The sequence below is a fragment of the Ostrea edulis genome, chromosome 5, assembly GCF_947568905.1.
Source record: "Ostrea edulis chromosome 5, xbOstEdul1.1, whole genome shotgun sequence".
Classification (NCBI taxonomy): Eukaryota; Metazoa; Mollusca; class Bivalvia; order Ostreida; family Ostreidae; genus Ostrea; species Ostrea edulis.
This window is the reverse complement of record NC_079168.1, coordinates 31,099,387-31,115,349: the sequence shown is the minus strand read 5'-3', so window position 1 is coordinate 31,115,349 and position 15,963 is coordinate 31,099,387. Positions and strand designations below refer to the sequence as shown.

At 34.6% G+C, this 15,963-nt stretch overlaps 1 protein-coding gene across 1 annotated transcript; it reads left to right on the top strand.

The window, feature by feature from the left end:
- Positions 1-8: 8 nt before the first annotated feature.
- On the top strand, positions 9-15,434 carry LOC125649910 (cilia- and flagella-associated protein 36-like). The gene is made up of 8 exons (XM_048877768.2): positions 9-154; positions 2,816-2,880; positions 3,032-3,142; positions 7,532-7,773; positions 8,623-8,779; positions 9,096-9,212; positions 11,459-11,698; positions 12,338-15,434. The coding sequence occupies exons 1-8, from the start codon at positions 52-54 to the stop codon at positions 12,620-12,622; spliced, it is 1,320 nt and encodes a 439-aa protein (XP_048733725.1). The 5' UTR covers positions 9-51; the 3' UTR covers positions 12,623-15,434.
- Positions 15,435-15,963: the final 529 nt, after the last annotated feature.

Here is a 15,963-nt window from a genome sequence, read left to right as displayed (position 1 = left end):
AACTCCGAATAAAATCCCTAGAAACGCGAGACTTGGCGTCATTTTGACAAGATGGCGAAACGAGGTGATTGGGTTTACGATGAATTGCTGTGTTTCTTGGGCAATCCTTTCTTCCAGGTTCCTGTCTTAACTTTTATGGAGTCCAAATGTTTAAGTAAGACATTACATTCCATGCTGAGATATTAATTTAATGTACTTCGATGATGACATTCGCGTGACGTGACATTGTATTTGCAAATTGCAGGCTATATAGTGCATGTCATCGATTTTTTCATCCTGCTTGAAAATCATCTCATAGAATGTAGGCTAATTAATTTTTTAATTTATTAAATGACTTTGAGTGATTCTAATTATCTAAGTTTTTGTACTTTTGACATGATTTAGAGTTTAAATGTAACCATGCAATGTAATCAAAGAGGTGACTTGTATGCGTTATATAGGCCTACATTCTCTTTAGAGAAGTCGAGAGGCATAGCCTTTATCGACTTCTCTTTGCAAGAATTCATGTTTTGATTCTGAAAAACGTGTAAATGCCAGAGTCGGTGACGGTTTATGCTTCGACCGACGTTTCGACCCAGATGTGCCTGGATTTACACAATATACAACGTTTTCAAACATTTAACAGCAATGCACAAAACCATCACAAGGAAATCAACACTTACTTGCTTTTAATCCATTTTCAACATGCCCCTGTCCCGGGTTTAAATCACTACTCTGATTACGTCAGCCTACTTTTCTCTTAACTGGTCCCCCATTGTGACAGCTCCCAAGACCAGTTAACGTAAACCTGGGACAGGGGACATGCAGAAAATATATATAGGCCTATAGCGGATTTACACACATATGCAAAAATTATTTCCCTTTTTGGATCAATGAGTATGATTAGTTGTTTCCCCCTATATTTCATTATCATGCATATATATCCTTACCAAACGTGCAGCTAAAGAAAAGTGTATTTTCTTAATACTTTTTTCAATAATACGCAACTTCCAAGATACCAGCTCTTCTGTGATGGAGGTACATTCCGTGTTCTGTTGAACGCTTGGGTGGGTACAAGACATACACTTATACTATAGACTACCTATGTAAATACTGATAAAGGTAATGAAAATGTAAATTTTGTTTATATCAGCTGCAGTCTTCGACATTAACCGGTGGCCCGATGCCCGAGGCCAGTAAGATCGGGATCGGGCTTCTAAAAATATTTAACCCAGGAGTCCGGAGGGCCTGTAAATGTTTTATTGTATGTTTTGTATATATTACAAATATAACGTGAGATTGACTCAGACTTTGTCATGACTTGAATGTAGCAATGAAATTTCGCATTGAAAAAATGATCAACCATCCTGCCTTTTATGAAGTATAGGGAGGCACAGCACTGGTCCAGGAAGTTAATGTAAATATATAGTATGTGCATATATAAAAATTACATGCACATACTATATATTTACGTTAACTTCCAATGTCCGTGTTGGGATTCCCGTGGGGTTTCGGATTAGAATAGGTCCTCAGTACCCCCTTGGTTGTCGTAAGAGGCGACTAATAGGGGCGGTCCTTCAGATGAGATGATAAAAACCAAGGTCCCGTGTCACAGCAGGTGTGGCAAGATAAAGATCCCTTCCTGCTCGATGGCCATAAGCGCCAAGCATAGGCCTAAATTACGTAGCCCTACTGCCGACGTCTCCATATGAGTGAAATATTTTCAACAGGGACATATAATAATATTCAACCCATGTAGGGAGGGGGCTCATCAGTGAAATTCCAAACCTCACAAGCGTATTTCACAATCACAACCATCAGATCCAAAGAAATTAAAAAACAAAAACAAAAACCAGTAGTACAAGGAGAAAAAGAGATCGAAAAGTTAAGCCCCATTGGACCGAGGGTGGGCCTTTGTTGAGATTTAATTCAGGAGAAAACGATGTTTTGTATGTGGTGTATACAAAACACAGTAGAACATGAGCTTTTGATGTCATCTGTTGAAAAATAAAATAAGATATAATAATGTCAGTTGTTCTTTAACCATGGTTCCTATAGTAGAACATGCTTGTACCTTGCAAATGACAAGTGGTCGAATTAGAAAAAAAAAACATTTTGGGCCATTAAAATATTGTTCGGGCTTGCAAAATTATTATACTGGGAGGCCCGAAGGGCCGGTGCTTCACAAAGTTTTTCGTGAAGACTGCAGCTGTTGGTATACATTAAAACTGTCCATATCAACTATAATATTTGTTTGAATTAAGCCATTAAGTTAAGTTTGAAATTATTTTTTATTATTAAATACTACAAACTTACTAATATTGTGTGTCCCTGCAGATTGGGTTGTTGCATGATGTCTGATAATCGGTCTTTAGGCAATATATGAAGGCAGCAATAAGCATTTGTACCCACTGCGTGTGGACGATAGCATGTTTTGTGTATCACTGTTCCTAAGAGTTCCACAAAGGGAAAGAACTATTGGGCAACTCGGAAATTGCGTATTGAATTGGGGTGCATAGAATGACCAGAATGATACCCAGTATATGAAAAACAGTCATTTTAAACAATATTCCATTTTTTACCCTGTCATTCCAGCTGCTGAGTGTACTTATAGTTCTCGGTGCTCTGATTCTTATCATTCTACCGGAATGTGTAGATATAGGGATTAACTAACTGATGCCTATTTTTGCAGAACTATTGAGAAAACTTGCGAACCAAATTAGCATAAAAAAAATGTCTGTCTGTCACCCCCACCCCCCCACCCCCACCCCCCTCCATAACAGTTTACATAAGTAGATATTGACAGTCTGTTTTAATTTTATTTTTTACATTTTAGTATTTGACCCAAGTACTGAAGACAGTGATGAATACAAAACAGTTCATCAAGAATACAAAGCTGTTGTAAGTATCATTTTGTAATGGAAGTATCAAATGACTGATTAGCTGATAATATTTGTAAAATATGGGTACAGGTATATTTGATAATCTAAATGAATTACACATTCCGAAAGAATTTCAAAATCCAATTGTTTTATCGAAATATATTCTCCAGATTCAGAAATTGCTGGATGCCTTTATGAAAGACACAGGCATCAGCCATGATCAAATCATTAAAGCTCTTCATGACATGAATAGAAAGCAAGACATCAAAGAAATGTTTCAGGTGAGAACTTGTAATTAACAGAATTTCAAGACTTGCATTGAACTTGTTGTCTGCTCAATATCCCTTTGCTTGACAGGTGTCAAACTTGGTACACTGGTACATCCTAAGGAGAAGATAACCCCTATTGATTTTGAGGTCATAAAGTCAAAGGTCAAGAATCAAAATTACTCTTGACATCAGAAAATGTTTTCTGATCATTATCTTGTTGACCCTTTGCAGGGATTTATCAGCCTATTTTGGGAAACGCCATTTTTTCAAAATTGGGAAAATTTAATCGACAATTTAATTGGGAAAAATAACAAAATTATATATATACTTGTTTTCATATGTATTTCAGATTAAATTCCAACATAACCTTTAATTTTTACAGAAACACAACACAGTGTTAAGTACATGGTCAAACCGCATAAGCAAATTCTAATAATACTGTCCAAAGATATGTGTTTACAAGTCTATTAATGCATGGAGTGCAAATAATATTCATTGAGGAAAAGCCTCTCTCTACAGAGGCGGTAGAGACATGAACAATGCAAAGAAGTTCCAGGAAACAGAATGCACGATTTGCGATTAAAAAACAACACAATTTTTTCAAAATTTTATTTTTGGGAATTTTAAGCTGCAAATTGGGAAAATTTGTGCCTATTTTCGATTGGGAATAGGGCCGAATATCGGCCCCTGAGAAGGTACTGATAAATCCCTGCTTTGCATGAACGACATCAAACTTTTTACACTGGCATCCCCCTTAAAGATTAGATTTATAACCCCCCATTGGTTTTTCACATCACAAAGTCAAATGTCATGATTCAAATGACTGGTTATTGGGATCTGCTCAGTATTTAGAGAATAACCCTTTGTATGATGGAGATTCTGGGTAGTAGAAAACTTGTATGTTTCACTATCATTACAGACATTCTTAAGGAGGAATACTACACCAGAAAAACTTTATATGGATGAAAAGTAGAAGATATGAACATCAATATTTTGAAATTGAAAACTTACAAATTACTTTATTTTGTCAAAAATGCAGTTTTAGTAGAAGGTAATCTGGGGAAAAAATTGAAACCTTTGCTGGACTCAAACTTGCAATCTACAAATCAGCAGTCAACATGCTAACCTACTGAGTTACTCAGCTAGGTAAATTAAATCTAAACAGAGTAGAGAGATATTGCTGATATTTATATTTCCATTCATGTTCTAAAAGGAAGTCAGTCATTATGACGATGTAGTATACCTCCTTAATTTAAAGTTGATCCTTTTCGATATTGCTACACAGGGTTCATGTTCTTAGCACATTTCTTGTTTCTCTTATACTTACACTGAGAGTGACAGTGTTCTAGATTTAAAAAAGAGATATTAGGTAAAAAAAAAATAGCTTCTTGTTTCAATAAATTTGCATTGTACCCACAGACAATTACATGTATATCGCTTAGGTTCGAATTTACCATCAAAGAGTGCTCTTTAATAGTAAATTCAAACTCGAGCGATATAATTGCCTGTGATATTGTACTTTCATAAGTGTTTCAAATGAATCAAATAACTCGGAGTTTATTCTTCAAACTAGAATTTCTGATTTGAAAGTGATTGCAATTTGTTGATTAAATGCAGAATACTCATTGAAATGGAATTTCAGTCATCACTTCATAGTGACCTGATTCCATTCCTGTTATTAGCTCATACAATATTAATTGACCTACTTAGATGTCCATTAGATAGAGATGACAGTTTGAAAGTTTGCATTGATTTCTTGCATAATAAACTAAGGGACTCAATAACTCTTAGACCATTGTGCCCTGCAGGAATTCTTCACGTTCGCAATAAATCTCGTCAAAGTACTCATTGTAAAGGGCTGTAAGTTTCTCTATGTACCAATGATATTGATACCTAGCTAGCACTCACAGAATTAAGTATACATACCAGTAGCCGTGTTTTACACTAAGTATGTAATCATGAATGATGATCACAAAAGGTTTAGAAGTGAAAGGGGGAGGATGTTTAACCAAGCCAAGAAAAGGGAAAGAATGTTTTTTTTAGAAATGGGTAAAATAACAATTTTACAAAAAATAGCACCAAATTTGTCCTGAAATTTTTTGTTTGTATTTTAGTCAACAAAATTTGGAAAGGACATGGAAATTTTATGAACTTAGATATAAGGGGAAAATTCCCTTTTTGCGGGGTTTGGTAATACTTTGACTTACAAGTCTATTCAATGATTAACTTTCTGAGCACATTATGATGTTCACCGGAACTGTACAGTATTATTACACATGATGCATGATTTGTTCTGATATAAATTAACCATAATAAATCTTTAAAAGTCTGTTAAAGATTCCAATATTGTGAATGAGAAAAATAAAGAGGGGATGTTGTTTAAAATTTCTGGTTTGGATTTCTCAAGTTTTCTTTTATTTGAGAAGCCAAAATTTGAGTAAAATCTCAGACCTAAATCCGAGTCTCGATTTAAGTTTATTTCGAGAAATCCAGGCCTGAAATTATTATAGATAGAAAGAACACCAATAAACTTAGTTTCCAATGTATTAAAAAAAAACAGGGAGAGATGGAGTATTGGAGAGTAAGTCAAACACCTGTGTTAAAAAATTTCACGATAAATTGTGAGTCTTTGATGTTCACCAAATTTGTATGTCTACTATTCAGCAGTTTAAAAGATTAAGCTGTACATTTTTCACTTTGTTGTTTTGTCTGAGTGATGTTTCCTCACTGACAAATAACTTTTAATTGTCGTCTTTTATACATGTGTGTTGTGTCTAGATCACAATGTCTTTCGGCATTTCTGAGATTGATTTAAAATGACTGCAGTACTTTGCATTTCGCTTGTGAAATATATTTATTTTGTATGTATTAAACAGTAAAAGCTGGACAGGCATCAAATGCTTGTCAGGAAAAAAAAACTTTTGAAATGAAAACATTTCCTGTTTTAAATGAAAACAAAATATTTAATTTAAACTATATTTTATTCACAAAGTGAATGGGATCAGGCAGCAGGCATAACCTATTTAAGCCCTCTCCCTAAAAACAAGATATAGGGCTAGGGGATACTTACTCCTCTTAGGCACTTGATCCCACCTCTAGTATATCCAGGGGTCCGTGTTTGCGCAACTCTCTAATATGTATTGCTTATAGAATTTATGAGATTGATCACTGTTCATTATCTTCACCTTTCATGGTAACTATAAGAAAAACTATCTGGCTTTAGGCATTAAAAGTCAAATAAACATAATTTATTTTCTGATCATTTCAGACTTGAAAATCAATTCATACCTTTACTATTATTTGACGATAGAATTCTAAAACTTTGAATTTTAGTTATAGAAAGGAGAGATAAATGTCTGCCTGAATCATGTCTGACTTTGACCATTACATTGACCACCATTTCTGACTTTGTATATTGCTGTCTGCTGACCGTGACCTATAAATAGACCACCATTTATAGTTTTCATCTGCCTATCTATCCATTTTTCAGCCTCTATTTTTTTCCTTTGCAAAATGTTTTTGAATGGACAGTGATGGGCTTTCATTTTTCCAATTTGGTATTTCAGGTGCCAAGACTTCTCTTTTAATACCAAAATTTTTGACCTTGTGACCGTTTCCTTGGGGTTTGACCTTCGTTTGAAAAACTTTAACCTTGACCATGACTTTTAAATGGTTAATGCTAGGGGCTGTCATTTCACATGTGTATTCCTTTTAAGAAGACGCTTCTTTAAATTTTTGGTCTCATTATCTTGGAGTTTTATGGAAACGTCAGTGTTTCACAAACACATCGTGCTAAAAGTTTGATTTGAATTTGTCTCCTGATTGATATTTATATATAATCACCTGTTTTTAACAACACAATTAAGCCTCATGTCGTAATATTATTATCATACATTTATATAGCGCTTTATCTAGTTAAGACAATTACCTTGAAGCGCTTTACTTGTAAAACAATAAAAACAAACTAAAACAAAGAACAATAAATAGATAGAAAAAGGCATGAAATAATACTGTTTGAGGGTTTTATATATATATATATCATATATATATATATATAATTCAATAAAAAAAGCAGGAAAATATACAGTTCCAAAATATATTAATATACATTATTAATTTGTATTCACCTGAGGATGGATGTTAAAATCCAGAAAGCGCTAGTGATTTAAATATATTTCGGAACTGTATATTTTCCTGCTTTTTTTATTGAATTAATTATTTTGACTGTGTGATATCAACTCTTTCTATTTGGATTTTATATATATATATATATATATATATATATATATATAATTTATGCTTATGCATCATGACTGAAAGTTTACTTAGAGGAATTAACAGATTAATTCTTCTGCAGAAACCCCTGAATCACTTCTCACACATATATATTTCCCCTTACAGAGCCTGTTTGAGCAGTTCTTTGCTGCCGAGGATTATCGAATTTTTGTTCGTCTAATGGTGCAGAAGAACATCGAGCTACAACAACAGGCTCTGGCGATGATCATGCAGGTTCAGGGAGGACTCCCGGATAGCCTGAGGGATGGGAAGTCTGAGGCTCCTCGTCCCCCACCCCCACCCCAGGCCCCATCCAACGAACAGTATGGGGCTCAGAATGAGGAAGAAATCTTAAGGGCGGTCCTAGAGTAAGTCGTCATCCTTCGTGTGGATTATCTTGAATGTAATCATTCTAGTTTGGTTTTAAAAACATGGTAATTAATGTATACGTCACATGTTAAGGTATTGCATGTATAATGAAAGGATAATGAACATTTTTGAAGGATTTAGATCAACATAAATGTTTATTGTTAGATAATGATGAAAGTGAAGCAGATGAAATTCACATGATTAGTAAATATGATTAGAAGCTGACCTTTTTGCACTTAAGACTTTTTTGGAAGAGTTGTCTGCCCTTTGTAAAAATAAGAAAAATCTAATTTTCTAAAAATGTGCGATGTCAATGATTAATTTTATTTCATATTTTCATTAAGAGAAAGTGTATGTAACTTCCTACCAAGAGATTTGTGTGAAAATATAATTTCTTCTTAAAATATTGTAATAAAACATGCTTTTCCCATATACCTCAATGTTAAATTCTAGGTGAAATAAATCAAGCAGTAAACAACATTTTGAAAATTCCTATGGTGGATTATTTTTATTTGATGAACACTTCAAAATGATACCATGATTACAAAAATTCCACCATCCATTTATTAGATATGAAATATGGTCATTATACATTGAATACCTTAAAAGAAGAAACTTGGAAAATCTCCCAAAAGAACATTCTTTTATTGCTTTAACAGGATCTGTGAGACAGATTTTAGTCAGAAGTTGATTCTGATTATAATGATATCTGAATACCATTTGTTTTTATTTAGATTATTTGATATTATGTATTTATTTACATAACCAATTGGACTCTGCTCATGTAAGCCCTTTGCATGTTTTTGTCATCAAGTTGAAAAGCAAGCATTTTTTTTTTTCCCTACTAGACAGTCTAAACGAGAATATGAGGAAGAACAGAAGAAGAGGAAATCGAAGGAGGAGGAGGTAGCGAAAAAAGAAATGGAAAGTATAATCCAGATTTCCCAGGTGGAAAACTCGCGTCTGGAGGAGGAGAAAAATAAAGAGAAAGCCAAATTAGACCAGGTCAGAATACGCCAACATTGAAAAATGTTCCACTGTATGCATGTCAAATTCCTCGTAACTGAGTTGTGCATTTTTTTTTTTTATTCTATGTTTGAACAGTTTTGTCTCCATTAGCAATTTACTTTTTGTATTCATAATGAATTTGATTCATGGATAATTTCTATGAAAATTTGTAATTATTTTTTAATAGATACCAAAGCTATTACATTTTTCAGAATTTCACCTTTTCAATGTAAAGATTATTTCAAAGGTAGATCATCCGGAAGTTTTAAATTTTACATCATTATTTTTTTAACAAGATATCCAATACTTATAGGCTCTGTTAGGACTCTCTTTGAGTGAATCAGCCCCACAAGTCACCACTTCAACTAAACCACCAGTAGAAAGCTCAAAACCACCACCTGCAAAACCACAGACAGATCTCAAGTCAGCGGTAAGTATAAAAATACTAAACCACCAGTAGAAAGCTCAAAACCACCACCTGCAAAACCACAGACAGATCTCAAGTCAGCGGTAAGTATAAAAATACTAAACCACCAGTAGAAAGCTCAAAACCACCACCTGCAAAACCACAGACAGATCTCAAGTCAGCGGTAAGTATAAAAATACTAAACATCAGGGAATAGGCCATCGGGACACCACCAGCAAAACCACAGACAGAAAAACACAAGGAAAGCAATAAAAAAAAAACCCATTGTTTTAAAAATAAAAAAAGGGCCATCTTCATCAGTAGAGGTACAGCTGGTCTTCAAGTGTTGAGGAAAATGTTTAGGTATAATGTTACAGTGTGTGTAGTAATTGATTGTGTAACATAACAGTTATTCCGAGCATCATTCACACGCCTACATTCTCATCGTAGAAAGACAGTCTTTATCATCTCATTATCACTACTAACCAGTCCACAGTACCATGTGTATTAGTGGGCGGGACAGGCAGAGACATTGTTCATCACTTTACAGGGAGTCCAAGCTTTATGTGTTTTCTAATTTGTATGTGTATGAGTCTATGGTGAGGTAAATCTTAAAGACTGTCTATTCAGCTAGTGTTTTGGTGAACCTGTGTTGATACAGTCAAACCTGTATTAAGAGACCGTCCAACGGAGAATGGAAAAAAGGTCACATATGACAGGTGGTCTCTTATACAGGTTGCCTATTTTCCGCAGTTAATGGATAAAATTTCACAAATAATTTATACAATGGAGTAAATGACTACATGTATTTGGAATTTATCATTAAGAATATCAAGTACGGTTTTAATAGTTGTAAAATAAAATTAATAATACACTGTAGTTAAAAATCTAGAATACAATGTGTTGTATCATAATTTTTTATTCATCAAAATTACATTTAATCTATTTAAGAATGATAAACTTTTCATGCATTTCATATTACACATTTACATGAGATTTAAAAATTATTTATGAACTGCATGTAAATTTTCTAAAACTTATAAACACTTTGTTGTAAAGGGTATTCATGTATAGCCTACTTGTACAGTGTAACTAAAAAATGCAGCACTAGTGGTAAGAAAACAAATGGTGATGTGTTGCGTCTCCTTTTGTACAATACGTGCTGGAAAAATGTTATTCAATTTGAGAAACATTAAATAAATCACTATATATCCATTGTATATGCACAGCAAATCTTTTAAGCTTAGAACTAATGCAGGCAATTTTATTTGAACTCGGACATGTCATATACTCGGGACATTTCGAAGTGAGCCGCTAGTTCCGGTCATTATTCTGGAAACCTCTAGTATCTCATGCAGGAAAACTGTGAATACTCCGTTTAAAATTTTAGTCCTGAGCACAATATTTACCTGATTTATATCGCAATCGGGCAAATTTTTTACTCTGTTGATCATAATGGTATAACAAGTGGTAGATTTTCATTTCCGATCTAGCCTACCCGGCACTTCTTAAAGTTTGTCGAAATTCACACCTTCAAATACACCGGCCTTGATTCCCTGATCCTTGATTTTGTTAAATAAACAACAATGAGGGTTATATTAATTAACCACACAGGATACTGCATGTTGACAGCTTAGGTATAATGATTTATTCAGAGGGCCGACTAATCAAGATCATCGCCAAACTGTGCGTATTAAAACGAAAGTGTTAGGGGCGATAATTCCCAGAATAGTCGTGCGTTTGAAAACGAAAGTATTAGGGGCGATAATTCCCAGAATAGTCGGCTCAACCGAAATCGAAAGTAGTAATCACGTTGTAATCGAAAAATGTACAGTCGTCAAATAGAGGTAAAATTTCGTTAAAATACACGAAAAGGTTGTAAAAATCATGGTCGTTGGTCGCGTCAGACAGGTGGTCGTTTAATACAGGTGCAATATATAGAGTAACGTCTTGGGGGGAACTTTTTATGGTCACATACGACAGTGAGTCGCTTAATACAGTGGGTCGCTATGGCAGTTTTGACTGTACTTTTATAATCATTAATATTTCTGATCGGATGTTTGTGATTTGATTTTATGAATGGTCGACAAGGGATGCTTACTCCTAGGCACTTGATCCCATGTGGCTCTGGTATGTCCAGGGGTCTGTTTGCTCAACTCTTTATTCTGCATTCCTTATAGGAGTTATGAGATTGATAAATGTTCATTATCTCCACCTTTCATGAAGTAACATGATTTATAAATGACAGTAAGATTGGTATATCTTTTCAGCCCAGTATAACATTAACACCTGCTCCAAGCGCAACCCCCACCCCCACCCCTACCCCAAAACCAGCAGATCCAGTCCCTGCCGCTAGTGTCACCGCTGCCATCGCCTCCCAGAAATTACCGCCAGTCGGTCAACAGAAGCCACAGGTGTCCAGTGCTGAGGCTGCAGCGAACTGGCTAAAACAGTCTGACGACACGCCCACACAAAACAAAGCCTCGTCTTCAGCCCTGCAAGCCGCCGCTGTGAGTTACGCATACATGTTCTACAATGCTCTAGTTAATGTGTTTATGTTATTATTATGCTCCAGTTAATGTGTTTGTGTTATTGTTATGCTCCAGTTAATGTGTTTATGTTATTGTTATGCTCCAGTTAATGTGTTTATGTTATTGTTATGCTCCAATTAATGTGTTTGTGTTATTGTTATGCTCCAATTAATGTGTTTGTGTTATTGTTATGCTCCAGTTAATGTGTTTATGTTATTGTTATGCTCCAATTAATGTGTTTATGTTATTGTTATGTGCTTTGTGAAATACAGAGAGATCTTCATTTTGTTTTGACATTGTTTCAATGTGTTACCAACAACTGTACATAAGCAGAATTTTTAGCAAGGCTTTGATTTTGGCAATATTAGGGAGAGCGATAAGATCGCTAAGATTGAATATCACTAACAATTTATTCTATATCAGAGATATTAATTATCTTTTCTAAAATTATAAAGTTGCTGAATATATGTACATGTACCTATTTTTATAGAAAAATCACTGAATTTATGTCTTGCTAAAAATTCTACATATAAAATGTCAAAAAATTTAAAGAAGTCAAAAATTAGAGACTTGTGAACATCTTGGCTTATTACCATGTCTCTCCATTTTCAAACTTAGGTGGCCATGTCAAACATGAATCCAGAGGAACTGAAGAAGCGACAAGAATATCTGAAGCAACAGCGAGACAAACTGCTAGAAATGAAGAAAAAAGAAAGGGAAAAGCAGCTGTTGGCTGCCGAAAAGTCGCAGCCAAAACGCCCAGTGTCTGCCCGCATGGCAAAATCAGCCATGCAAGATGGAGCAACGGATGGGTCCAATAAACTTAGTCCTGAGGAAGAGAAAAAAATGGCCATGAGAAAAGCAATTGCAGATCGACTAAAGGCTGAAATGCTCGGAAAATAGGGGAGGAAAGTTGATTGTGTTATTAAACACTTAATTTGTAATATGTGTATATTAGAGCTGTGAAGAAGGGAATGCATTAAATCCTCTTCTATACATTGAATGTGAGTTAATTGAATGACGTGTCAAGATAATTTGAGGATGATAAATGAATTTGTATCATTTTATGGATAGTTTTGATTTTTGATGAATATTTTAATGCAAGATTGACTCCTTGCCACTTGGAGATCAATTGACACAAATAACTGCAAGCCACTGTGCTTTGTTACTTTGAAATATTGAGTCATTAGAACTTCTTGACAATGTTCATTCAATGGTCTGATTGAGAGTCTGGTTGAATTATGGTTAATCCATGGAAATCCTGATGTGGTTGTAGAAGCCTGTGTATCATTTTATTGTTGTACATATTTAAAATGAATTACCGGTACATACTAGTGATGAAGTCCTGTCTTAGGTGATATTCTCATGTTTTGGGTTCCTACTCTGTGTTACGAGTTTTTTAAAGAATTTATTGGATTGAAATAGTATAATATATTTGATAGGAGCGGACCCATATTTGCTTCTTTGTTTAGCACTTTCAGGTGTAAAATATGAAATTGTAGAACCCTAATACCAAAATCTGGGAATTTTTTTTAGAAATAGTCCCCCCCCCCCCCCCCCTTAGAAAAATTTATTGATCCACACCTTTTCATTGAAAGTACCTAGTAACTTATTTTACAGTAGGTTTAGAGTACGAATTGATAATTCATCAGCTGCATTGTGTATGTATGGGAATGATTGACGGTATAGATTAATCGGATTTATACTCTTTTGTTTGTAGAATTTCCTGCAATGTTTGTTATTCGTAGTTAGAAATACATGTATCCCGAAAACCGTCCCAATTCACATATCCTTTTAAATTTGTCAGCAAATTAAATTTTTCCATTGAGTGAATTGTCCATATTAAAACCATTAGTTTAGTTTTTACAATCAAAGGGTACAGTGCATTAACTGCTTAAAGCTGTATGATCCGATGTTCATGTATTATTTTTGTACATAATTACTTTCATGCAGATTAATTAGTGTTAAAAGTTATAAACGTTTCCTTAATTATATGATTGAAAACATTTGCATGTAAAAGAAAACAGCGAGAAGATTATTTAGAAAGTAAACAAGTGTGGTACATATAAAATTATCCGGAGCACTTCGGGTCTTTCACCGAAAACACAGTGTTTTTCAGTGAGAGGCTTGAAGTGTTCCAGATGGCGCATAAATTACATGTATACCTTTTTAAGCGTCTTTAAATAGCCCCATGCGCTTCAGGGGAATCCCAACATGATATATGAACTCAGATGCAACTGTCTAATTTTAAGGCTGAAAGAGTGTAAAACAACAAATTACTAAGAGGTATTTGATATTTTTATTACTATTAAACTTATGGCACGGTACTGATGTAACAAAATACACAGCTTTACACAGATAAGACCATTGATCTGAAAGTTTGAACTGGTCATGTGACTGTCACTTGAAATGGCAGAGTGACGCAGTTGTTTGTAAACACCGATTTTGAAATCAGATAAATTTGATTAAAGCAGGTGAAATAATGTATGATATGTCGTACAGTCTCATAACTACATCCGTGCGATGATTTAATTGCGTTTTTACAAGATGAAAAAAAATTGTCATAATTCGGACCATACAACTTTAAGTTGACGGATTCCTTCATCAGGGATGCTCATTTGCTGTGCTTCAGACAGAAGTCCATTGTCATGTTTTTTTTCGAGAGAATTATCTCGTGAATAAGTTTTTATAGACTTTTGGTATCAGTATTTGCAATATTAATCATTGTAATTTTACACGGTGTACTGTTTTGGACTGCAGTGCTTGTTCCTGAGACGGAAATGATGTGGGAATTTTTCTGCACATATCTCCAGAATCCATCCATACTAATTAACAATATTTATTTTGGTATTTATTTAATTTGGACTCTTGTTTATTTTACATTTCATTGATATATTCATATTTACTTGGCATTGTGAGAGTGATTTAAGAGGAAAATGACATGAAAGTGGGGGGAAAAAGATTCAGTTCCAACATTCGTTTAAGAACTTGATTGATTATTGTAAAACAGATTTTTATTATTTCTTTTCCTAGACCTCTGTAACATGGTGCTTCATCGCATTTTTATTTTGCGTCATGGCTATGGTTGTACAAGTTGTCAGTATACATGACAAAGGGAATGTGCCATCGATGTTTGAATATCTTTCTCTCTGATATTGAATTTGTTCATACATTCATTGACTCTTAATGATGGATGAATATATTGTCATTAGGCAAATCTCCAGCAGTGACAGTCTAAACATTCTTATAAAGAACAGTCTCCCCCGCCCCCCTCCAGTCTGAACATTCTTATAAAGAACAGGCCTCCCCCCTCCAGTCTGAACAGTCTTATAAAGAACAGGCCTCCCCCCTCCAGTCTGAACAGTCTTATAAAGAACAGACCTGCCCCCCCCCCCCCCCCCTTTTTTTTAACAATGTCCATTTTCTGTTACTTGCATATGCAAAGAAAGGTATATTTGGTAACCCCCTCCCACATTTTGATCATGAGTGCTGTCCAAGAGATATTTGCAAGAAACTGAAAAGTGGAATAAATTTTTTTCTTAGTGTAATATATATTTCTTTATAGGTTTGATGCATATATTTACATTATTATATGAAATTACACATGTATTTGAGCAGTGTGTGAATAATGATTGTGCATAATTGTGTGGAATTTTTGTTTCAACATTCCCAACTTTATAAAACTCTGTGATAAATACATGTAAATGAAATTATATGAGTTTGTTTTCATATTACTTCATTTCTGAATTTATGTTTTTGTGTTCAGAAAAATTAACTGTAGACAGAACGTATTGTGGTATACGCTTGTCTGTAGACAGGATGTAATGCAGTATACGCTTGTCTGTAGACGTATTGTGGTATACGCTTGTCTGTAGACAGAACGTATTGTGGTATACGCTTGTCTATAGACGTATTGTGGTATACGCTTGTCTGTAGACAGGATGTAATGCAGTATATGCTTGTCTGTAGACGTATTGTGGTATACGCTTGTCTGTAGACAGAACGTATTGTGGTATACGCTTGTCTTGTAGACAGGATGTAATGCAGTATACGCTTGTCTGTAGACGTATTGTGGTACAGTAGTGATGTACATTAATTCCTCCGTCTGTTCATTTGAGGTTTTTACTTTCGAGGTCGTGTTTCAAGTTTAATCCTTCAGGAGTTTTGCCACTATTTTTAATTTATGGTTATAGTGAGGGTACATGATTTGTCCTTCTAGTATATATATCCCCCAGTGAGAACCT

Excerpts from the sequence above, each read along its gene's own strand:
- LOC125649910 (XM_048877768.2), top strand. The coding sequence starts at position 52 with ATGGCGAAACGAGGTGATTGGGTTTACGATGAATTGCTGTGTTTCTTG. Across the intron at positions 9,213-11,458 it reads AGACAGATCTCAAGTCAGCG|CCCAGTATAACATTAACACC; the intron begins GTAAGTATAAAA and ends ATATCTTTTCAG. Across the intron at positions 11,699-12,337 it reads CAGCCCTGCAAGCCGCCGCT|GTGGCCATGTCAAACATGAA; the intron begins GTGAGTTACGCA and ends TTTCAAACTTAG.